The 22,356-nt window shown below is 39.4% G+C and overlaps 1 protein-coding gene across 1 annotated transcript; it reads left to right on the top strand.

Annotated features, from left to right (window-relative positions):
- Nucleotides 1–1,253: 1,253 nt before the first annotated feature.
- Nucleotides 1,254–21,453, top strand: EXOSC7 (exosome component 7). Its single transcript, XM_084221413.1, has 8 exons — nucleotides 1,254–1,319; nucleotides 2,655–2,756; nucleotides 3,431–3,525; nucleotides 8,266–8,428; nucleotides 12,885–12,955; nucleotides 17,538–17,661; nucleotides 18,597–18,752; nucleotides 21,314–21,453. Exons 1-8 carry the CDS (start codon nucleotides 1,263–1,265, stop codon nucleotides 21,416–21,418), a joined length of 873 nt encoding a protein of 290 aa, XP_084077539.1. The 5' UTR covers nucleotides 1,254–1,262; the 3' UTR covers nucleotides 21,419–21,453.
- The last annotated feature ends 903 nt before the right edge of the window (nucleotides 21,454–22,356 follow it).

Below are 22,356 nucleotides of genomic sequence, written 5' to 3'. Positions count from 1 at the left end.
ACAAGTATCGCACTGCAAGTCAAATGAAGGGTTAGTCTGTGCTGGACAGCAGCACTGGCAGATGCTCTTTTAGAGAGAACATACAAACCAGGGCCTTTCATGCGTGGGCACTGCCTTTGTCTGGCACTCCTGTGGGCCAGCAAGGAGACCTGGCCCTGCTCAACTCCCTAGGGTGAGTGGGGAGGACAAGCTACCCAAGCTCCCAGCTCTGCCAGGCTCCACGCTGGCTGTCCCCACCAAGAAGCAGTAAGCAATCCCCATACAACCCTAGTGTGCAGAAATGTGGCAGGTAAGAGTCCCAAAAAATGCATCCACTCTGCCCCAACTGCTGATTGATAAGCAGCCTGCCAATGGGACCAGACCAAGCTAAAACTTCCAAAACCATCCGTCGCTCTTGAAGTTTGCTCCCTCTGCATCATGCCACCTGCTCAAGTAGGCACAGGAATGCTTTGTACATTTGATTGAACAAGGAGTTGTGGAAAGGTGGATAAACTCTGGCAGTGAGCTGAGTAATCCTTGGGAGCCATGGATCATTTTTAGCCAAGCAAGCATCAGCGTGAAGTGAAGATAGCATCTTTTAAAATACTCTGAAAATTATCACACAGAAGCTGTGCAAAAAAGCATGCAAACTTACATTTAATGACTGTTATGAAACTTTCAATTAAGGCTGTCAAAAAAACCCAACCCTTAATTATTGTTTTAATATATAGTGCGAGTTTTTAATCACATTTCCCACGCCACTTTCCCAGCAATATCTGGCACAGGACCAAGAGAATCTCCTAAAAATTTGGTTTCCTCCCTGCTCCCGCACCAGCCTTCCCCGCGCACCGCACCTCGCTTGGACCTTTCTGAGGTTAAAAACTCCGCAAGGAAAATGAGGAAACGCAGAGAACTATGACTACACGATCCATTTCTGTGCACCGGGATACTTCCACAGCCTCCTGGAGCAGCTTTTGGCAGATAGCGGGAGCTTTGTTTTTACCACGAGGGTCAGCTTCTTGGACGGGACGTTTTCCGGGATGCGGGGTGCCCAGTGCGTACCGCGTCCACAGCGGTACGTGAAAGGCTTCTGTGGCTTCCCGGCTGCACCCGCCGCTTTGCCACCAGGCAAGGGGAGCCCTCGCTGTGAGGGGCCGGTGCCGGCTGTGCGGGAAGGACACCGGCTCTGGATAGCCGGCAGCTTCCCCGCCGCGGCGGGCGGGCCGGCAGGAAGGGAGGGAGGAAGCGGGGCACTGCGCATGTGCGGGCGGGAGGCGGCGGGAATGGCGTCTGTGGTTCTCAGCGAGGCCGAGAAGCTCTACATCGTGCACGGCGTGCAGGTACCGGGGGCGGGCGCCGGGAGCGAGTTAGGCTGGGGAGGAGAGAGGGGAGGGAGGGAGGACGGAAGGAAGGAGGAAGCCCTCCCCCGCTGTGTCTGGTGGCGAACCTCTGGAGTAGTGATCATCGCAGCACACCGAGCATCGGAACGGGAAGCAGGCTGAGAGCGGGACGGGGATTTGTTTTCACAGAATCACATAATATGCTGACTTGGAAGGAAGCCACAAGGTTCGCCCACTCCTGGCCTGTACAGAGCACCCCAAGAGTCACCCCACGTGCTTAAGAGCATTGTCCAAAAGCTTCTTGAGCTCTGTCGAGATTGGTGTTGTGACCACTTCCCTGGAGAGCCTTTTCCAGTGCCCAACCACCCTAAGGGTCAAAAACCTTTTCCCGATGTCCAACCTATGCCTCCCCTATGCCTCCCCTGACACAACTTCAGGCCATTCCCTCGGGTCTTGTCATAGAGATCAGTGCCTGCCCGTCCTCTTCCTCTCTTGAGGAGTCGTATAGTGCAGTGAGGTCTCCCCTCAGTCTCCTCCAGGCTGTACAGACCAAGTGACCTCAGCATCTCTTCAAACGACTTCCCCTCAAGGCCCTTCACCATCTTCATTGCCCTCCTTTGGATGCTCTCTAAGAGCTTAATATCCTTCTGTCCCCGTTTGCTCCTCTTTCCTTGCTCTTCCTCAAGTTATTGCCATTGGATAAAGTTTTAGCCTGTAACTTAGCAAAGGAACATGACTGGACAAAGGAAGAAGAGTGAAAGGTGCTTAAGGAGAAGCCCCAAAGATAAAGGAATTGTATTTTTACTGAAATTTACTGAAAAACAACCTGGTTTTATGGGAACAAGCTATCAGAGGATGTATATTGCCTGTTTGTGGAATACAAATGGATGAAAGTATTTGGAAGGCTGGTGTATTATTTTTGTCTGCTGGGGTCCTAATTACTGATGTAAAAGTACAGAATTTGTCTATCCCAGGAAAGAGCTGGGTTGTGTTAGGTAAAGTACCACTTAAAGCCAAGACCTTTACAGTTTTGAAATCTGAAACTTTCTTTTGGGAATTAGAGGGACTTGGTGCAGTTCATGTCTGCCTGCAGACTGCTTGTTCCAAGCTCTACGTAAATGAGATATAAATGAAAAACTATAGTTGGTTCTTTTGTATTCCATGGTGAAACTACAAGCTGTTGCTTTTATATCCTTTTTGCTGCTGCATTTGGTATAGGAGAAGGAAAGTTTAAAGTCACAGTTTTTTGGTTTGTGGTGGGGTTTTTTTGTTTGTTTGTTTTGTTTTTATTTTCATTACTGATTCCCTTAGCAATATATTGGTTGTCATACTTAGGAAGACCTTCGTGTAGACGGTCGAGGCTGTGAAGACTACAGATGTGCAGAAGTAGAAACAGATGTTGTATCAAACACAAGTGGATCTGCAAGAGTAAAGCTGGTAGGTAAATTTCTTAGGGATGATGATTTTTATCACCTTGCTGATGAAATTGCTTGTTCATGTCACTAGTTAATCCGATGCTATTTGTAGATAGGTTTGTGTGTGCAATAGCACGTATGTGTATAGCAGTAACTGAAACTATGGGATATGGAAATAATGGCAGGATGTATAATTAGTTCAGGCTGGCTTGAGCTGGATTTACTGTAAATTGCCTTGAGAGCCTTCAGTCTGAACTAATCTAACATTTAATCTTGAAAACAAAAGTCACTATTGTGCCTAGTTTCTGGGAGAGGCAAAAATTTCTATTCCTTTAAAATGAAGCAAAACTATTTCTGACCTGTTGACTGAAGAAGATAAATGTACTGTACACCATTATGAAGGTTCTGCAGAAAGAGCTGTTTACAGAACCAAAATGACAGAAGTAGTCTTGGATATTAAGAGTCTTTTTAACCTAGAGAAAGGTAATATGTATGGTAATTGCTTGAAGAATCTTCTTATACTTAATATTGTCCTTCTAAAGCATTTTTTTTACAGAAAATGTTATTTTTAGTTCATGCTGCTAGAATGATCCGATAATTGAAAGGTAGAAATGTCAGCTAACCATAGATATTTAAATTAAACAAATAGTTCTGTACTTATAAATCCAGTTGTGTGATGTGTCTTTGTTTTAATAGGGAGAAACTGATATCTTGGTAGGCATAAAAGCTGAAATGGGGACACCGAAGTTGGAGAAACCAGATGAAGGCTACTTGGAATTTTTTGTTGACTGGTTAGTATACTAGAAAAGAATTAAATAGATCTAATATTTGGAATAAATGACTAATCAGGTCTTGCCATTCTTCAGAAGTTTATGTCTTCATTCCACTAACCTGCTCTAGGGGTTTGAGTAATAGAAGCAAGTTATTTTACTGTTCCAGTAGCAGTGAATGTTGAGAAATTTTCTGCTGGTCCTGCTAACCCAAAAGAAGAAATCTGCAGGCGTTAAGGAATGAAAAAAGGTTAAATAAAACAGTCCCAAATTGCATAGCATCACTGCAGCTGGAATAGGGTAATGGTTCAAGTACACACACTTGGAACCAGACTTCATGACTAAAATGTCTAGCTGTTTGTTTTACCATGATAAAATAGAGAAAATCTCTTTCAAAAAGAATAAGTTAAAAGAAAAGAATGGACAATTACAGACTGTACTTTAACTGTACTTAAAGGTTTGCTTACTTTGTGAAAGCAATGGAAAAAGATTGAAGTGTGTTTAGTACAAAACTTCAAAAAAAAAAAAACCCTCTGTGTAAATTTCAGATACAAAAACTAATTAGAAATTTTAGTTATATATTTATGAGTGAATCCATGTTTCATTAGCTAAAAGGATGTTTGTTTTTAATAAGATTTCATGCATTTTGCTACAAATGGACTGCTGTTTATCCTTACAGTCTTGACAGTGTCTGAATTATGGAAGAAGCTAGAAGCAGACTGAGAACTCTTGTTTTCAGGTTGCTCTGAGATAGCACAGGGACATCTCAGTGCTAGTCTAAATTGTCTGCAGCCTGAGACTACAGTATCCATGTCTTGCAGACTTACCTAAAACTTTTCTTATGATTTAAATTGCTTTGGGGACCTCTCATAAAAGCCTTGGCATTGTTAAGTTGGCTGCCTTGCATGTGGCATCTCTTTTCATTTTTATTAAAAGCAAAAAAAATGTTGCTACTCTGACATTAAACCAATATACCATTGTTAAAGCTAAGGTATGAGAGCTACTAAGTGTATATCTGATAATCTTTCTCACCTACTTGTCTATATCTGCCTAAACACTGGTATGTCACATTATGCAGCCTTATCTAAGACTGTACATCAGTATGTTCTAGTTAACCGTGGAAACTTATGCTTTAAAGGAAAGCACTCACCTGTGAATTGATAGTTTGTGTACAATTGCTGTTCAAAAAATATCAGATGGGAAGATGATCTTGAGTGTGGTCCTGCTGTTAGAACTCACGTATGAAGTGCCTTAAATGGTACATGTTTATAGTTTTGGGGTTTTTTTCTGGTTGTCTCTCTATGAAGAAGGTCCACTGACAGCAGGGAGATTTAATTCCTAAAGAAAGTGGTCTGTGGACATGTGGCAATTCTGTGATACTTGTGTATGGAAATAGATATTAGAAAAACTTCAGCTCATTAGATTAACGTTTAGTTGTACTCTCTGTTAATCTCTGCTTCATGGGATGGGAGGAAGATGTGCATCAATCTTTGGCAGTTGGATTTAGTCAGTTCAGGAAATAAGTAATCTTTAATTTCTGTGACAACAGGATCCAAGGGCCTGAACTTTAGAGGATTGTAGTCACTTGTCACATGCTTGTGGCACGGGGAAAGGTGCCACAAGCTAAAGTTCTTTAGCTTCCAGAAAGACACAAAAGACAAAAAGTCGAGGCAGCTTCCTCTGTCAAGGGGAATGAGCTGCTGTCAGTACCCTGGTGCTTTGCCAGACTGCCACTGGGTGGTAGTAACTGAGCAGAATTCCATACCCTGAATCTTCTGGTGAAGTTCCTGTGTGTTCTATTTGGCTTTTATGTTGTTGAAGCTAATAATAAAAACTCAGACTGCAGTGATTACTATCTTAAAATGCTCATTTTCCAAAACTTTCATGGTTTCTTTTACTGATGAAAATAATAATTTGGTGGATCATGTGTATAATTCTCTGCTCCAAACTTCTCTTTATTCTGCCCTGAGTCCTTTACCTGAAATCTGAGAAGCACGCTTAGTCCCATTTTGATACAGACTTTAATGTGAATCTCTGGAGGGGATGACTTTTGGGGCACTGGTTTGTGATCCTAGAAATTAATTATCATAAAACAAGTCTGTGTCCTAATATGTGTGGTATTCTTACTGCCTTTCATTACTGGAGAAGACATTCATCCTGGCCCTTGGTGCTGAAAGACTGCTATGTCTGCTTGTATGACGTGTGAGTTTTCTGGCTGCTCTGATTTATCACTTTCAAACTGTAAGAAATAGAAACAAGAAGAAAAGCAGACATCTGAATTCCTTGAATGCATCAGATTTTGTTTGTGGAATTAGGGAAGCAAGGAATGTATTTGTCCAGATCTGAGCATCTGTAGATTACAGTGTATTAATGTCCTGAGCAATAAGTGAGAAATGTTTAACTGTTGCAACAGAAAGATTTTGACTGGCAACAGGAGGAGTTTTGAAATTCAGTAGATATCTGAATAGAGTGATAGCAGCATCATTATGCTTTAAAAAGAATCTCAGATTGTTGGGCAATGTGACACTGAAATGATTTTGATAGTCTTGAAAGTTACATGCTGCTTGGGCATAGAAATTCTGTACCCCTACTAAGTTCTTTCTATGCTCCGTAAGCCAGGTTTTTTGTCATTTCTAGTCTGTTACGACAGCCTCTTTCCAAATTTTGCTCAGTATAAGTTACTGCAATAGTCTGTAGGCATTAGGTGGCAGTATTTACCAAATAGTTACAATAATATCCTTCCAGCCTTGCTTCTTTATTTCATTTTGATTGCAAGGAAATGAAGTGTTAAAATGATAATGGTATTAAGATGCAGTGGAATGTACAGTGATATTCCAATTGAGTCTTAGCTTCTTTCTACTCACTGTCAAAGAAAGCATCCACTCATAATCAAAAATACAGCATTTGATAAAACTTTGGGTTTAGAACTAATTCTGAGGCATAGATTGAAGTTTGCATAATTCTTGCAATTTGCCATAGGGATCATAATGCTTGCATAACTATGGCTTAAACAGAATGGCTTAAACCGAACGATCTTGTTAACTTGCATAAAAGCTGCTTCCATGGATAAGTGCTTGTTTAATACAACCTGAAGATGTGACTCAGCACTGAGTTTTACTTAGATCAGATCCTATCTCATAAAATTGGTGTCTAATAACCCTGAATAATACTGTGTGCCACACTTATTCATGTGGCAAATATAGTTTGGAAGTGTAGATCGGTGCTTAATAGGCAGTAACGTTTCTTCGTATTTTTAACCATGTATAGTGCTATCTGTTTCTAGTAGCAGTAAATAACTTCTGTAAAATCCAGTAGTTCTTCCTGGCATTCTGAGTTTTCATCAACTCTGCAAAACAACAAGTTGGGAGAGTTACTGTGAGGTAAGGATTACAGTAGATAATTATATGTAAGCTTATAGATTCTGCAGTATTATTGGCACAGCTCACTTGATGGTTTAAGTCACACCTTGATAATGTGAATCTTTAGTTGTTGGGAGTTTTTTTTAAAAGTGAAGGGGTTATATTCCAAGACTTAGTTTTCTGCTGTATTTTTGTGTTCTGGTGTTTTGTATCATCATATAGACACAAAACATACATGAGAAATTTGCCCTGTGATGTGCCTCACCAGGAGAATACCTGGCGTGGCCATTACAGATTTTGAACAGACCAAAACTACTTCTGTGTAACCACTTCTTTTGATGTGTTCTCTAATGAGAAATTTATTTGGTGGAGGTCTGACTGGTTTATTTTAAAACTAGATTTGCAATGCTGCTGTAGGACCACAGCTTGAGAATATTTTTGCCCTCTCTATAAGCCAGAGGCTGGGCTTGGAAAATTTGCTCATTGTTTTGCTGTATATGCATCTCTGGACATTTATGCTCTATCTGATTGTTCTTTGGAGGCAAGGCATTTTTTGTTAGGTGTGGGGTGGGTTTTGTTTGGTTAGTTTGGTTTGGCTTTTGTTTGTGGGTTTTTTTGTTTGGTTGGTTGGTTTGGCTTTTCTTTTTGTTTGTTTTTTGTTTTAAGGAGGTTTTTTTGTAGGCTTGTTTTCTTTTATTGTTAGAAGTTTTTAGCTGTGTAGCAGGCCCCAGCACCCAAGGACTTTCTTGCATGACTGCTCATAAATAGTTTGTTACTTTGGAATCAGGCAAGTGAAGACCACACACTTTGTCAGATCCCTTCAGGAAAAAATGTTGTTTAGCTGCTGTTCTCCAAGAGCTGTAGAGAGAAATGGCATGCTTTCTTTGAGGGGCTTGATAGCAGACAATACACTCAGTAAAAAAATTACCAATTAAGGTCAGGCAGTCATGTTACTTAAAAGAAATTAGTATTCTACTTGTCATATCATCATATCTTCTTAGCCAGTCTCTTTATAATTGAACATTCAACTCTCACTAGGCTGTCTTGGTAGCTGTTGTGAACTTAATACAGATGTCCCCCTTTTTTTTTTTAAGAGTTGAGGTGATAGAAGTTGACTGTGCTTAAGAAATAATCTCTGAGAGAATTCACCAAATTTTACTTTAATTATAACTGGGGAACTGAAGACAGTAGTGGGATTTAGTTAGTATTTGTAACAAAATGTCAGAATATTATCTGCATCAAAACCTTCTCTTATGCAAAATGGAAATAATTCCTTTTCAGATTGGATGCTTATTCTTGTACAAATAAATCCTTAGATATTTTTAATGCTTTATATTTAAGAAATATTCTTTGGGTATTTGCTGCTTCACAAGTGAAAGTATTCTTTTCTTTCTTTATCTAGTTCTTCAAATTCTCCTGAGTTGGAAGGCCGGGGAGGAGAAGAACTTGGCACAGATATAGCAAATACACTATACAGAGTATTCAGCTGCGAGAACAGCGTAGACTTGAAATCCCTTTGTATTAATCCCAAAGAGCACTGCTGGGTTCTCTATGTGGATGTATTGGTAAGTACAGAAATGAAAACTAACATTCAGCAAAATGTTTCCAAGGCAGAGACTGACTTAGCATAACCTTCTGTATTTCTTTGTTTAAAAAAAGCTTCTCATTATGTGATATAATGTATCACAGCATGGATGGCACTTTTCTATCTACTTATGGTAGTTAATCACTAATTTCAGCTTGCTCCTTTTCTGCTCTTCTTGATGCTGGTGTTCTACTGCAGAACTAATAAAACATTGAGTACTCTGAATGTGTCTCAGATAAAAATTGGTGATCTTATACTGACAAGGAAATTGCCACCAAAGAAGGGTAAACTTTTTTTACAAGCTAGATGTGACAGCAAATGCATTGTTCAAGTAAATGTAAATTATCAAGGGTGTATGTTAGCCCTAACAGAACTGTCCATCTGTCTGGTTCTTTGTACTCTTACCACTATTAATTAAGTGAAGTAAAATAGAAACTTTTTTGGTAAAAGCTACGTTTAGCTGAGGTGCTTTTTGATTAAAGTTGTGTATGTGTATTAAATGTAGAGGATAAACTGAATATTTGTTCCCATGACAATAATGGACACTGAATTTTATGTGTAAAAATCTGATGCATGCAGCAGCTCAATTTCCAAATATGCTGCATTTAAAGCACTCTGTCATGGGAATTTCAATAGAAGTTTGCAAGTCAGACTCTCCTAAACGTTATTTCCAATTCTTATTGGTCCAAAGTTGAGTTTCTCTTTATCAAATTTGGAAGTAAAAATATGTTAAGGGATATTACAGGAATCCATTAGGGTCTATGAAATAATGTGCAAAATGTTAAGCTGTACAGCCAGAAAATTAAATACAGGGGTATGCTGAACAATACAGTAACATTTAGACTAAGACCTAAATAAATGTGAAAATTAGTTCACTAGGTATTGAAAAAGCAATAGTATTAGCCTAATTATAGTAGATATGGTACAACAGTCCAGCTACAAAATGATGGAATATGTACCTCTGCTGAGTGCTTTAACAGCCCAAGTCACTGGCTTATTGCAGCTTGGCAAGGTTTAATGGAGAATGAAGTGTTAGTTCTGAGAAATCACACTGGGGCCTTTAGTTACTAGGTAATTACAAGCGGAGGTACAGAATATTAAATGCAGTGCTTATTTAAGCAACATGCTGCTTAACATTGCATAGGCACTGCATAAACAAAGGCTTTCATAAAGCAGTCTGCTTCTCTCTCTTTCTCTCTCTCTGTATATATATTTATATATACAGACACACACACTGTTCTGTATAGCTTTTGTTTGAGATATAGCTGGTCATTATCTGATTCTTCCTGAACAGATTTGTTGATTGCCCACAGTTACAGAGAAAAATAGCCTCCGTGTTTTCATGCTATTAATTGTATCAGAATTATGAACATCAGGGCATCAAGGCATCACTGTGTTATCTGAGGAATTTTACATTTACCTCTTTTTACAGTGCCAATAAGAATCTGTTGCAGGTTCATAATTACAACTCTAAATTTGATGAGTCTTTTTGATGTTATATTTATTCTGCAGGGATTTTGTGGGTGAGCTATTGAAGAGCAGTTGGTACAGTTAGAACAAGATACTGTTAATATTTCTCTCTTACTCTGTTCTACCCCCACCTTTTTTTTTTTTCCTCTGTATTTTCACTTTTTGGACATACTTGTAATATTTCCTTTTCAAAACAGTAGACATGTGATAGCATGTGATCATATTACATGTGATAGTGTAGGTGCTTGACACCTACAGATTTTTCTGAAGCTGCTGTTGCTGAATCATTCCTATAGAATTCTACTTTTTATAGAGTGTGGTTTAAGGATGACACTTGGGCTAATAAAAGGAGCAACTCATATTATTCATTATTTGAGGGAGACAGATTCTGAATATAAAAGCAACACTCATAGAGAGTCCTTTGGGTGATATTTTCCTTCAGAATTCCTGGAAATTCTTTACATTGCATAGTTAAATTGGAGGGAAAATAAACCTCAAATCTGTCATAAAGCTGAAAATACTGGTACCTTGCAGTCAGGTGTGAAGGTACTTGTCTGGAAGTCTTTCATTCCAAAAGACAAAGATCAGAAAGAATGTTATGAGCCTGGAAATACTCCATTCCTACACAATTTAGCCATGTGCAGTTTGATTGCAACACCTATATTCAGCTCCTGTGTGTAAACAAAATTTGACACATGCTGCCTCAAAAGAGAAAATAGTGTGTTTTGCAGTCATGCAAAAGCTTTGTCAATTAAAAACATTTCTCAAATATTTTCTAGTGGTCAGTGTACTTGGGAAATGCTATAATTCTGTAGAATCAGAGTGGAAAAAATAACTTCAGCCTTGCACACCACAGATGCAGGCAAATTGAGATAGATGTGTCAAACGTGGAGACTATATACCTTGACCTTTCAGAGAATATACATTCTTTTTTAATGGAAGGCGTCCACTTCCAAATAGTAGCTTATCAACATGGAGTTCCACAAAGGCCTGTTCTCACCCTCTCTGTGTTTCCTTCAATTTCTTCCTTTTCTAAGCAAGCTATTGATGTCAGAAATAAGAAGCTTTTAGGCATTTTTGAGTGAGTTTTGATAGATATGTATAACCTTCTCCCCATCATTTGCCTCAGCAGCCTGCTGGGCTAAGCAAGGAGAATCAAAGTGTGCAATCTCTTATCATTCCCTATTCAGTCACAGTAGATTGTGTCAGGAGGACAGGGTGCATTAGTTTCTCTAGAAATTTTTGCAGTTCACTACTGAGCACCTTCCAGGATTTCCTCATCTTTTCTATTTTCCCCTCCCCTGCCCCCAGTCTGATTAAAAAGAAGCTAGGAATCTACTTTTAGAGGAAAATCTTCTCTGAATAAGGTTAGGTCAATAATGTGTTATCTTTTCTTTCCCATAACTTTTTCACTTGCATATCAGTAAATTAAAAGCAGAGAAGACCCCTCTGCTTCCCATAACTCACAGTTGTGCAGACTTTCTTAGTCCTGAAAATAATTAAATAAATGGAGGGGATGTCAGTACAAGGCGCTTCAGCTGAGAAAAGTGTTCCTTTCTTTGTGGAGGAATTGTTGCACCATGCTCTGTGCAGGCAGTGTTCCTTGCCTCTAGGAGCCACTGTAGTACAGATAAGGCTTTAGAACAGCAGCCTGAACACAAGCCTAGCAACAGTGCAGGCACATCCCATTATTGTGTTTTAATAACACAGATATTGTGGGGCTTATTGTGTTATCAAGTAAAATCTAATAACGACTGAAAGGGGCAAGTTAACCTCTCTGTATCCAGCAGCTGCTTGCAAAGAAATAATCTGATCACCTTGGTATTTAGCTTTCCATCCCAACTTTTTGTCATTCTTTTTACACTATTCAGTCTGTCTTCATAAAAAGTACCTGTCTTTACAGAATATGTGGTTTATGATTTACTCGCTGTGCAGGAGTTTATCTCATTTTAAAATAAATTTTGAAGAATGATCCGTGAAATCAGGATTGCAAAACATGTTTTGCTCTCATCATTCAGCATAGATTGATGTCACAGAGAAGCATCCATATGTTCTTGCTGAAGTAGATCCAAATGCCTGCTCTCTGTGTGTGTGTGTCCCCAGGAAATAGTACTGGCAGCTGGGAGCTGGGCTTTTCAGAGAAGTGACAGTAGGGTATGGACAGACACATCTCTGACTTGCCTGGCAGTCTGCAGAAGGTATTAGTGGTATGGGGAGCCCTCCCTTTTTACCTTGTATGCAGTGCTGCTTTTCCCTTTGACTGCTGTTCTCCCAGTCTTCACGGGAAGAAGCTGAGCTAGGCTCCCTCCACAGACTTCACTTGTTGATAACACTCATTTGCAAGACTCTGACATCAGGCTCTCCTTGGATCACTTTCAGCTGTGAGATAAACCTGGCAATGACTCTTTCCCATAAAGAGAATAAATCATGATGTGCCTTCATAACTACACCTTATATAACTTGCTTTCCATACCATGTTCTCAGTGACAGTGTGTGTTTCTTCTGTTAAAGCAATTCTCCCAGTTGGTTTTGTCCATCTGATATTTTTTTTAAAAGGCTCTTCTTTGAAATGAAATATAGAAAATTGATTGGCTTAATTTAACACTAAAGAATTAATGTGATGAGTTTATAAAGGGTATTCTGGCCATAGTCTAGATCAAAACCTTAGCACAGGAAGATTAAGAACAGTGGTGGTTTCATTTCAGCTTCTATTATTAAATTTTATTATTAATTTTATTATGAAGTGCATTAACTCTTCTATTTTGCATGTATAATACAGTTAGCTGAAATCTTAATTTCCTATCTGTTTCTTTCCATAGATAGGCTTTAAAGGAAACTTTGTTTTTTAAAAACCTGTTCTGGTAATTAATTTTCTTCCTTTTCAAGTAGGTTTAAATAAAATAAAGATTTCATTTAAAGACATTAGCCTGATTTTCTTTTAAAGAGATTCTTCTTTTCCTCCCCAGTTATTGGAATGTGGTGGGAACATCTTTGATGCAATCTCTGTTGCAGTGAAGGCAGCTCTCTTTAACACAAGGTAAAACACAGATCTTATTTCATGTGGGTAGAAGTGGTTTGGGAAGTGGAAGAGAAACATTCTCTGTGAGCAAAACATTTTTAATGCTTAATTATTTAAATAAGTTCCCAAGACAGCTTGCATTCAGATACAAAGCACTCATTTGCATGCAAGTACCATGAACTAATGTTACTTTAATTCAGTTTCTGATGATCAAGTGTCATATTGCATGTTATGCACAGTCATGTTCGCAGCATCAGTTTTGTTGTAGCCAGATCCACAAAAGTAGTGTTGACTATATGGTTTTGTTGCAAGTATTTGGAGTCCTTGGTGTTGATGCCTTGTGGGTTTGAAATAAGAAGTATTTGCTGATATGTGATGCTTCTGAATAAGAAGCCCTCTGTCAGTGTGACTACTGATTGTAATTAGCCCTGGTTTTCCACTTTTGATTTTTTTCTCATTAACTGTCAGCCTAGAGTTCTTTTTAAAACCAAGAGGAAAAAAGTGGTAGTGAGAGATTGTGGAGAGGGGAAAACAATGTGTCTTTAAAAGAACTTTGCTCCATGCATTTTAATTCAAAGAACGGGAAAATACAATCTACTAGAATGAATGATGAAAGTCTTCTCTCTGTGTTTTTAATAAGACTCATTGCTGTTTTTTCTGTTATTATTTTCTTTATCTGTAGGTGAAAGGGAATACAGAGTTTTATAGCACCCTTGAGAAAAACAACCTAGTGAATAGCTTTGCTAGAAAACTTACATGGTAAAAATAGCTGGTAGAGGTTTGAAACCTAGACTTCTACAAGCATAAATGTTTTAAAAGTGGACCTCAAATTGTTCTTCAGCATTAATTAGAGATCTGCTAGTCACTAGTGTAGTTCTGGCTTATTTACAGGGAATCAAGGCACAGTACTAGATCTGGAAAAGTACATGCAAAAAGAGGAAAATAAGCTTTTGAAGACAGGGAGTATATCAGGTTTAAACACTTCAGAAGGGATAAGGGGAGACTTATCCATCTGAGACTAGAAATTGTATGTGTTGCTGAGAAATTCCTCATGTTAATCAAATTCTCAGCAGTAACTTTTAACAGTAAATTGTTTTTATAACATTAAGAAATACTTTTAGAAATGTAATTGCTCACAAAGGAGTTGGCAGTACAGTAAAAAGAAGAAATGCCTGTATTTCTGTGTGTGAGTTGCCAGGATGCAAAAATCATACAGTTAAAACAGTTACTACCATGTGAGTTGTTTTGCAGATCCACGGCTCATACTTTATTTATAAGATAACTAGGTCTTTTTTCTTACTTTAACCAGACTAAAGAGAGACCATCATATTAAAAGTAGTGAATTAAATAAGTGAATAAAAGAACGTGGACAACATGATGGAGGGTGTAATTATTTTAATGTTTCTTACTTATTTTTATTCCTCTGACAGCTGTGTCCTTTATGCAATCTTTAGGCTGAGGGCAAACATCATGAGTCAGTTGAAGTTGATTATCATTTCAAAATGTGGTACAGTAAGACACTGCCTGTTGATTTTTTACCTTTGAAAACCCTATCTTGTTGATTTTAGCAGGGAGTGCTAGTACAGCTCATCTCATACAAGCTCAGAAAGTCAAGAGGTGAAATTCAAAGTGAAAACCTGTTGTCCTTATTCACTTTTTTTCTCTCCCTTTCCCTTTGTAGCTACTGGGCTTTCTTTGGGTTGACACAAGGTTGTTTAAGAGTAGCTGCCTGTTCGCTATGAAGTATTATTCTCCAAACAAAAAAAGATATCAGTTTGAAGATTGCTTCAGATTAAGTGTTCTGAACTGTGTTCTAAACGTGTCCCCTCTTTGACTCTTACTTGCTTTTCCTACTTTGCTTACAGCCAAGTTTTTGTTCTAAGTGTTTTCAGATCTTTGCCAGCCTTGACTAGAGCACTGGAACAAAGAGCAGGGAGCTCAAGCTGCTGTTGTTTCTTTGAAGCTACAAAATTTTAGATATTCAGATAGGCATTTGAAAACTTCAGCTTCAATGTAAAATCTTGCTCTAATCATTTTTGTAATATCTATGGACCCATCTTGCTTTAGAGCAAAGTAAATCCAACATCACAACTTGAGGAATTTTGCTCAAGACTTAGGGGATTTAAATCCTTTGAATGCCTGACCTGACTTGTTCTCTCCCCTTCAGGCATGGAACAATGACAATAGAACTGGTTTAGGGGGAATATTTAAAACAAAACTCTGCACAGTTTTGTGTTGTTCATTGAGTTCTAAAAACTACCATCAAGATCATGTGCACAAGATAGCAGATACCAGGCTTTCTTCTCACCCATGTCTGCCAGATGTTTGAGGATGGATTTATTAATGCTGGAAGTAGATATTGCAAAATGTGCAGCTAGCTACTGTGTCAGGACATTAAATTTGGTCCTGTGGAATGTGCCTAGTTGTAACCCGAGGCTGCAGAAAATAGGCAAGTTACAAAAACAACAACGTTTATAACACAACAGCCTTGCAGATACTGAGGTTTTTGCTGCACAGCATGGGTAGAGGCAGAACCAATGCCTGTTTGGAAGGGTGGGACTGGTTCTGCATTTGTGAAATCTGGATCTGCACACAAAGAAAAGAGCACTGTTTGTTACAGGACTGAGTCTTGCTGTACAGATCTCTGATTAGTTGCAGGAATCAAAATAGAAAAATAAAAGTTGCAAAGCAATCATGTACAGCTGGTTTTTAAGATAAATATTCACAAGCTGGGAGAGGAAATAGACGGTGTTCTGGAGAAGCTGTGTGCTACATTCACTTTGCATAGTTTTTGTGTCCATATACCCCCTTTTTATGCAACTGTGATGCTTGTGTCTGATCTTTTTGCCTTTGCAATATTTCTAATTTACACCTCTCTCATCTGTTCTTGGCCAAAAAAGCTCCTTGCAGGCATTTTTCAGATATTAATTCTGGCAACTTTTCTTGCAGACAAACACTGCTCTGGTTTCAAAGCCATTTTATGTTGGAGTTAAAAATTGCTTAATCTCACAGATTTTCTTAAAATCTTGCTTTGTTTTTTAAACACTACTCTGTCAGGTGCTGGGCTGTTGTCTAGTCTTGTCCATTGTCCTGTGTAGCTTGAGGGTTAGTCACTTTGTGACTTTCTTCCATCAACTTCTAATGGAATATTTTAAACTTGAAAATAGGCTTTGATGCATTTCTAATGAGTTGAAACATTTGGAGTTTCATTTCTGGAAAATGGTGCACATCACAATTGTTCTGCTTACTCAAAGTCTTAGTTTTGGGTTGGCTCAGGCCAGTGTGCTTGTAGGGAATTTGTTGTCACTGGAGCAGGGTTAGCTGTTTTGAAGTACTAGCCCCACATAACTAAAATACTCTTCCAAGGATCAGTCAAAATCACTTTGTGCTGGTGGGGGGAAATGTTCATTAAATGAGTCCATATCTCTTCTTTTAAAAGAAGAGATTTGTTACAGAGGGCATAAAAGAATGTGACCCCCAGAGTCTAGTTATAAAACACAATGCTACTGCAAAAGCACTAGCATAAAACCAGATTGTGGTTACTGAAGTTAGCTGTCCTTGTACATCTTGAAATACTTTGTTTTTATGTGAAAATGTGTGAAAGAGAGAGTAGTGTGGGTGAGCTCTGTGTGTGTTTTATTGGCCAGTAATGCCAAGTCTCTAAGTCAGTATTCCATCCTAGGAGGCACCTGGATAAATGAGGATGTATAAGACGCTGACACTCTTGGCAGCTTGAGATATCATCTTCTACTAAATTATTTTAAATTACTTTATTCACTATGCTAAGGAAACTGCCTTAAATCATCCTGTACAACTTCCATTAGATGGCTATCACAAATAAAATGTATGTACAACTGATAAGGAGCCGTAAAGAGCCTGTCTAGCTCATTAGTGAGAGAGCTCATCATTCACCACTGAGAAGAAAGCATTTCTTGGATTTCTGCCTGGCTTTTCATCACTACTTCTTCCTGATAAGTTACATATTGCTTGTATACCTATCCTTAGAACAGTAGAGTATCTTGCCAATCTTCTCATCCTGCTAGAGAAAGGATTTTACTAATGTCACCTTTTCTCTTCACGCCAAATCTCTTTAGCTGGTGGTATTCTTTCCTGATCAACTTTAGTACTTGTATTTGCTACTAATGTCACACCTTTGCCAAGCAATGCAACTGATGTAGTGCTGACAACTTTACTCTTATCTGCAAGGTTGGGAAGCACAGAACAAAAGGATTCAGTCTTGGTAATTTGTCTCCTGTACATCTGTGACATTCTGGTGCATACAAAGAATTGTTCAGAACTGATTTGTGTAAGTTCCAAACTAATTTCTCCCCATGTAATAGTGTAAAGAACAGCTCACATTTTAACTGTTGGAATGATGTAAATAGGATGATGTTATCCTAAGTATCTTCCCACTTACAGTGTTTTGTTTGTAGTCTCGGGGAGTGGGGAGTGAGTTGTTAATCCTTTGATCACGTTCTGTACTGTTCTGCTAAACATTTTGCCTCACTTAGAAGAACAGGGACTTTCTGGAGTTGTGACTGTATTACAGCTGTATTTGTTGTGTGTTCTGGCAATGACTCTGCACCTTTTGTTTCCACAGAATACCCAAAGTGCGTGTTCTGGAGGATGAAGAAGGCACTAAAGAGATTGAGCTGTCTGATGACCCTTATGATTGTATTCGACTCAACATAGATGAGGTGCCCTGTATTGTCACACTAAGCAAAGTAAGCCTGACACATTTCTGCCTAGAGACTCCAGTTCCTGTTAATTTCACCTGCCATTTATTTTTTTCCCCTAGAGATAAAATTAGAGTTACAGAAATGGGCAGTGTCCTCTGTGTATATATTTGTTTGTCTTTGGCCTCCTAATTAAGAACTTTCACTGCATAATGGCGTTTTTTACACCTCTGACTTGTAGGTTTCTACTTGATGCATTCTGAAAATGCAACTTCTTGCATGCAGAGGAGTTGTTTATTATTTTTCATCTGCTCCTTGCTTAAGATACAGAGCAGCAGATATCTCAGTATGTTAAACCAAGGTCACTGTGTTCAGGAGTGTAGGTTGTGTGATCTGCCTGAGTTACGTGCTGAGTATTTATTGCTGAGAACAGAACTCCATTTTCATGGGTGCAGTACCATCCCTTTCCATTCAAACAGGTTTTTGTCTTCCATATATAGCACATAGCTAACACAGTTGATTTTATGGGTGCTGCATTTTCCATTTTAAGTGTTAGGGATTGGCTTAGGCACCTGAGAGTTTCGTTGGCATTTCTTTTAAGCAATTTGCATAAATAGTAGAGGGGCCATTGCTGAAATGAGGGCTCACCTGAGTCTTGGGATGTGTAATTTTCAGGTTGAGGGGAGCAAAGTCTATACTTAAAAGTTGAATATGGCGTTTCATACATATAAGAGGATGGTAGAAAGGAAAACAGTATGAAAAAGTGACATGTTTATCTTACCTCTGTTGTTTATGTACATTTGGGGTCAGAAGCTGTTTGAATCCTGTGCTTTTAAGTCAATCTCTGACTATTTCCAAAGGCCACATGATTTTAGGATGGGAGGCTGTAGATAAGTAACAAAGTCACCATTCACAGTTTGATTTCTCAATGGGGGAGCTTTGAGAGCTGCAGACTAATGCATTGTTATGTCACTAACTTGCAGATTGGATATAGGCACGTGGTGGATGCTACCCTTCAGGAAGAAGCCTGTTCTTTGGCAAGCCTGCTTATTTCAGTGACCAGTAAAGGTGCCATCACTTCTATGAAGAAGGTGGGGAAAGGTAGCCTGGATCCTGAGAGTATTTTTGAAATGATGGAGGTAAGGAATGTTGAGCAGTTGACTGTCTTGGATGATACTGGATGAACTGGAGCTTGAGTGTACAGAAAGCTTCAGTAAGGGCTTTTAGAGCAGAGACCTTGGTGTTTTGGTTTGGTGCACAAGGGACTTTTTGAAGGTCACAGGCAGTTCCTTGGAAACAGATTCTAATGGGAGTGGGCACTGTCTACATTTCTCAATGCCTGAAATGTGTGGTACTTACATTTGTTTCAGGCAAGTACTTCACAGCTGTAAGACAGTAAAGCTTAAGCTGAGAAACTTTAAGAGTATTTTTAAAGAACATGTTCTCTCCTCTGTTGTGACTTTTAAAGAATGAAAGAGCAAAACTTCTAACGTGGTAAAGTCCCCATAAGAGTAGAGATGGTGTTTGGAATTGGTGGTGCATGGTGTTCTAGTACAACTCATTTGCTTTATGATAAATGTACTGTTCTCATTTTACTGTTGTTTTTCTTTGCTTCCTTATTGAGTTTACAATCTGTCCCTACTTCATAAAAATACTAGTATCTGGATAGTGTCCACATTCATATAAGATCCATTTGAAACCCTTCTTCAGGCTCTTCTTAAATCTGTTCTCCAGTGTAAATTCTCATGCCTGAGTTTGGCCTTGAGCATGAGACAGAAATGGATTTTGAACTTGAAAGTCAGAATGAAAATTATATAGTTCAAGCTGGCTCTGTTTCCTAGAAACAAGGGATGGCTAATTTCTGCATGGCTCTAGTGAGGAATGCTGACGTTGGAGCCAAGTTTGACAACAGTTGGTCTCAAGAGGGAATTACTGAGTATGTGGCACTTGACTGCGTCACGATGTCAGTCCAGAGTGCTTATCCCAGTGGTACCAGTGGGCTTTTTATTTGCATTCAAGCATGCCTTTCATCCCCCTTACCTGGGTAGAGAGGTGTTATCTCTAATTCCTCTGCAGGAGTGAGAGCTAAAGCTGATCACAAAAAAAGAACCCAAGATGTTTTCTGTAAGGTCAGAGATTATCTGTTTAAAGTTAACATCCTGATTAGGATATCAAGAAAAACAAAAAGGCCTGGGAATGGCCAGTGGAGGAGCTGAGTAACCTGTGTCTGACACCTCTATTCCTGAATGATTTGGCTGAAGGTCAGAGGATGTTCAGTTTTTCCTCACTGGTAGAGAACAGACATTCTAGGACATATCTCTTAGGAAGGGAGTTTCATGGGAAAGTTTTGGGAAGCTACCAAAAGCATAAGGCTTTTTTTTTTTTTTTTTTAACTGAGTTTATGATCCGATCCACTAGAGAGGCACACAGGAATATGAGGCAACAGTGTTGGGTCAATACCAAAGCTCTGCACAGTTCCCACTCACTTTAACCTGGGGGGAGTGATGTTGTCCTACATTTGAGGAGAAGAAAGTTTATCCTCTTGACTCTGGACTGCTGCAGTGATCTTTGTCCCAGTGCAGAGCTGTAACAGTTCTTGTGCCCCCCCATTTATGTAGCATGGCTCATGGTCTCTGGGATTGACAGCTACCCTGACGCATCAAAACTCTTCCCAAATTTCCTTTGGTACCATTGGCCATATTCTGGCACCTGGCTCTTCAGTTAAAAATGTAGCTTATTTTCAGGTTTGTGCATAGTAATTGTTACCAGGAGGTGAAACAGAGTTTTGTGTCAGCTCCTGCATAGATCAGGAGCCAATAAACTGATTTTAATATAGTCTGCCTTTGGCTCTCTAGGGGGAAGTGGGCATTTTATTTCTGTTTGCAGTCAGTATTTTAGGTCATTTAGAGAGACCCTGGGAAAGCTCCAGTGAGCACCACTGCCTTAAGATCTTCTTTTCACCACTGCCCAATGTCTCCCTGCCCTGTAGCTTGCACAGCACACTTGGGCATGTGGGACAAGTAGCGGTCAGTGCTGGAGCTAATCCTGTTGGGTTTTCACTGCTGGAGTTTATTTCTGTAAAGAAAACATTCTGTTAACTCCTTTAAGGCCCTTGGAGAGGACAGAATTGAAGGATCTTATCCTTATCATATGAAAGATCTGCCCACAGAGTGACTTGGTGGTGCAAATAGTGTGCATTTTGGGGTTCTCTGGCCACAAGACAGGGTGTTCAGCTGGCCTAAATTCACTCTGCTGATTCTGAACACATTCAGAAGAGTCTGCTGAACTTTCTATTAGTAGCCTGCTTTGCTGGTCAGTGCCTCTTGTCCTCTGGCAGCTAGAATATTGCTTCATGCTCTGTGTGCTGGCTAATTTTAATGTGTGCTTGTGCTTGATGTGAATTTAATTTGTATTCCTGGGTGAGCCAGCGATGCACAGACCTGGTATTAATGATTGTGGAATGCTTCTCTGATGAATGAGAGCACTGGCTTTCTGTGTATGTTTTTCCAAAACTTAATCAAGTTAAAATGAAACTTTCACCACCATTATTTTTCTAAATTAAAAGCATATTTTATGATACCAGCTGGTGTATATGAATCATCAAAGGGAAAATATTTGTCAAAAGGAAGTGTTCCGTAAGAGTTGTCTTCCTGCAAATAAACATATGCCTCAGGTTTGTTTTGCTTTCTTTGCTTTGCAGACAGGACAAAGAGTAGGCAAGTCACTTCACATAGCCCTTCAGAAGATTTTGGATGAAGAAGAGAATTTGGGGACTTCACGACCAAAAGTTGGATTTCTAGGATGAGTTTTTATTAAATGTTCAAAACTGTTTTTAATTGATTTTACAGTCTTGTCAGTTTGTATATAAAGAAAAGGCTATTTTTTTTTTTCTTCCAGTAGAGTCATCCTCCTGTCTAAGAGACTTTCAAAATGTTACTAAGCATAAAGAAAGCTATAGTTAAAAGCAAATTTGAGGTGCTTTCCATATGGGTAACTGCTGGCACCCACGAAGTGCAGCAGCACCAGCAGTTAATGCTGTTGCCTGGGAAGTGCTTGAGTCTGTTTTCCAGAGTGACTGGTGTACTTTCCACTTAATTCTGTTTGCATGTGTTTCACTTTTGTAAACCAGCTGCTGTGTTCTAGAATGCATATGGGGCTGTCCTCAGTGCAGCACAAATGAGAGCAGCACTAGGTGGAAATCTTCCTTCAAATTACCTTACTATTCTTTGAATAAAATGTGGTTAGATTTTACTATAAATACAACATGGTCCCGAGTTCACGATTCATATTTTAAACCAGGATTTGTCTACAACTGCCTCACAAGGAGAAGCAGGGGGGCAGGAACTGAACTATTCTCTTAGGTGACCAGTGACAGGACTTGAGGGAACAGCCTGAAGCTGTGTCAGGGAAGGTTTAGGCTGGATATCCACAAAAGGTTCCTCACCCAGAGGGTGGCTGGGCACTGGAACAGGCTCCCCAGGAAGTGGTCATAGCACCAAGCCTGACAGACTTCAAGAGGAGTTTGGACAACGCTCTCATGCACATGGTGTGACTCTTGGTGTTCTGTACAGGAGCTGCGCTTTGATCATCCCAGTGAGTTCCTTCCAGCTCAGGATATGCTACGACTTCCCTGCTCCCTAGAGCTCCACCTATCCCTTTTGCCAGCAGGGGCAATAGTAACCCAGCCAGAACATCACACTGTGGCTAAGAAGGGACGTGACCAAGGCAAATGGAAAACGAAGT

Source organism: Fringilla coelebs, assembly GCF_963513975.1.
Source record: "Fringilla coelebs genome assembly, chromosome: 1".
Lineage (NCBI taxonomy): Eukaryota > Metazoa > Chordata > Aves > Passeriformes > Fringillidae > Fringilla > Fringilla coelebs.
This window is presented reverse-complemented; position numbering and strand designations above follow the sequence as displayed.

Excerpts from the sequence above, each read along its gene's own strand:
- EXOSC7 (XM_084221413.1), top strand. The coding sequence starts at position 1,263 with ATGGCGTCTGTGGTTCTCAGCGAGGCCGAGAAGCTCTACATCGTGCAC. Across the intron at positions 3,526-8,265 it reads TTGGAATTTTTTGTTGACTG|TTCTTCAAATTCTCCTGAGT; the intron begins GTTAGTATACTA and ends TTCTTTATCTAG. Across the intron at positions 17,662-18,596 it reads GTATTGTCACACTAAGCAAA|ATTGGATATAGGCACGTGGT; the intron begins GTAAGCCTGACA and ends ACTAACTTGCAG.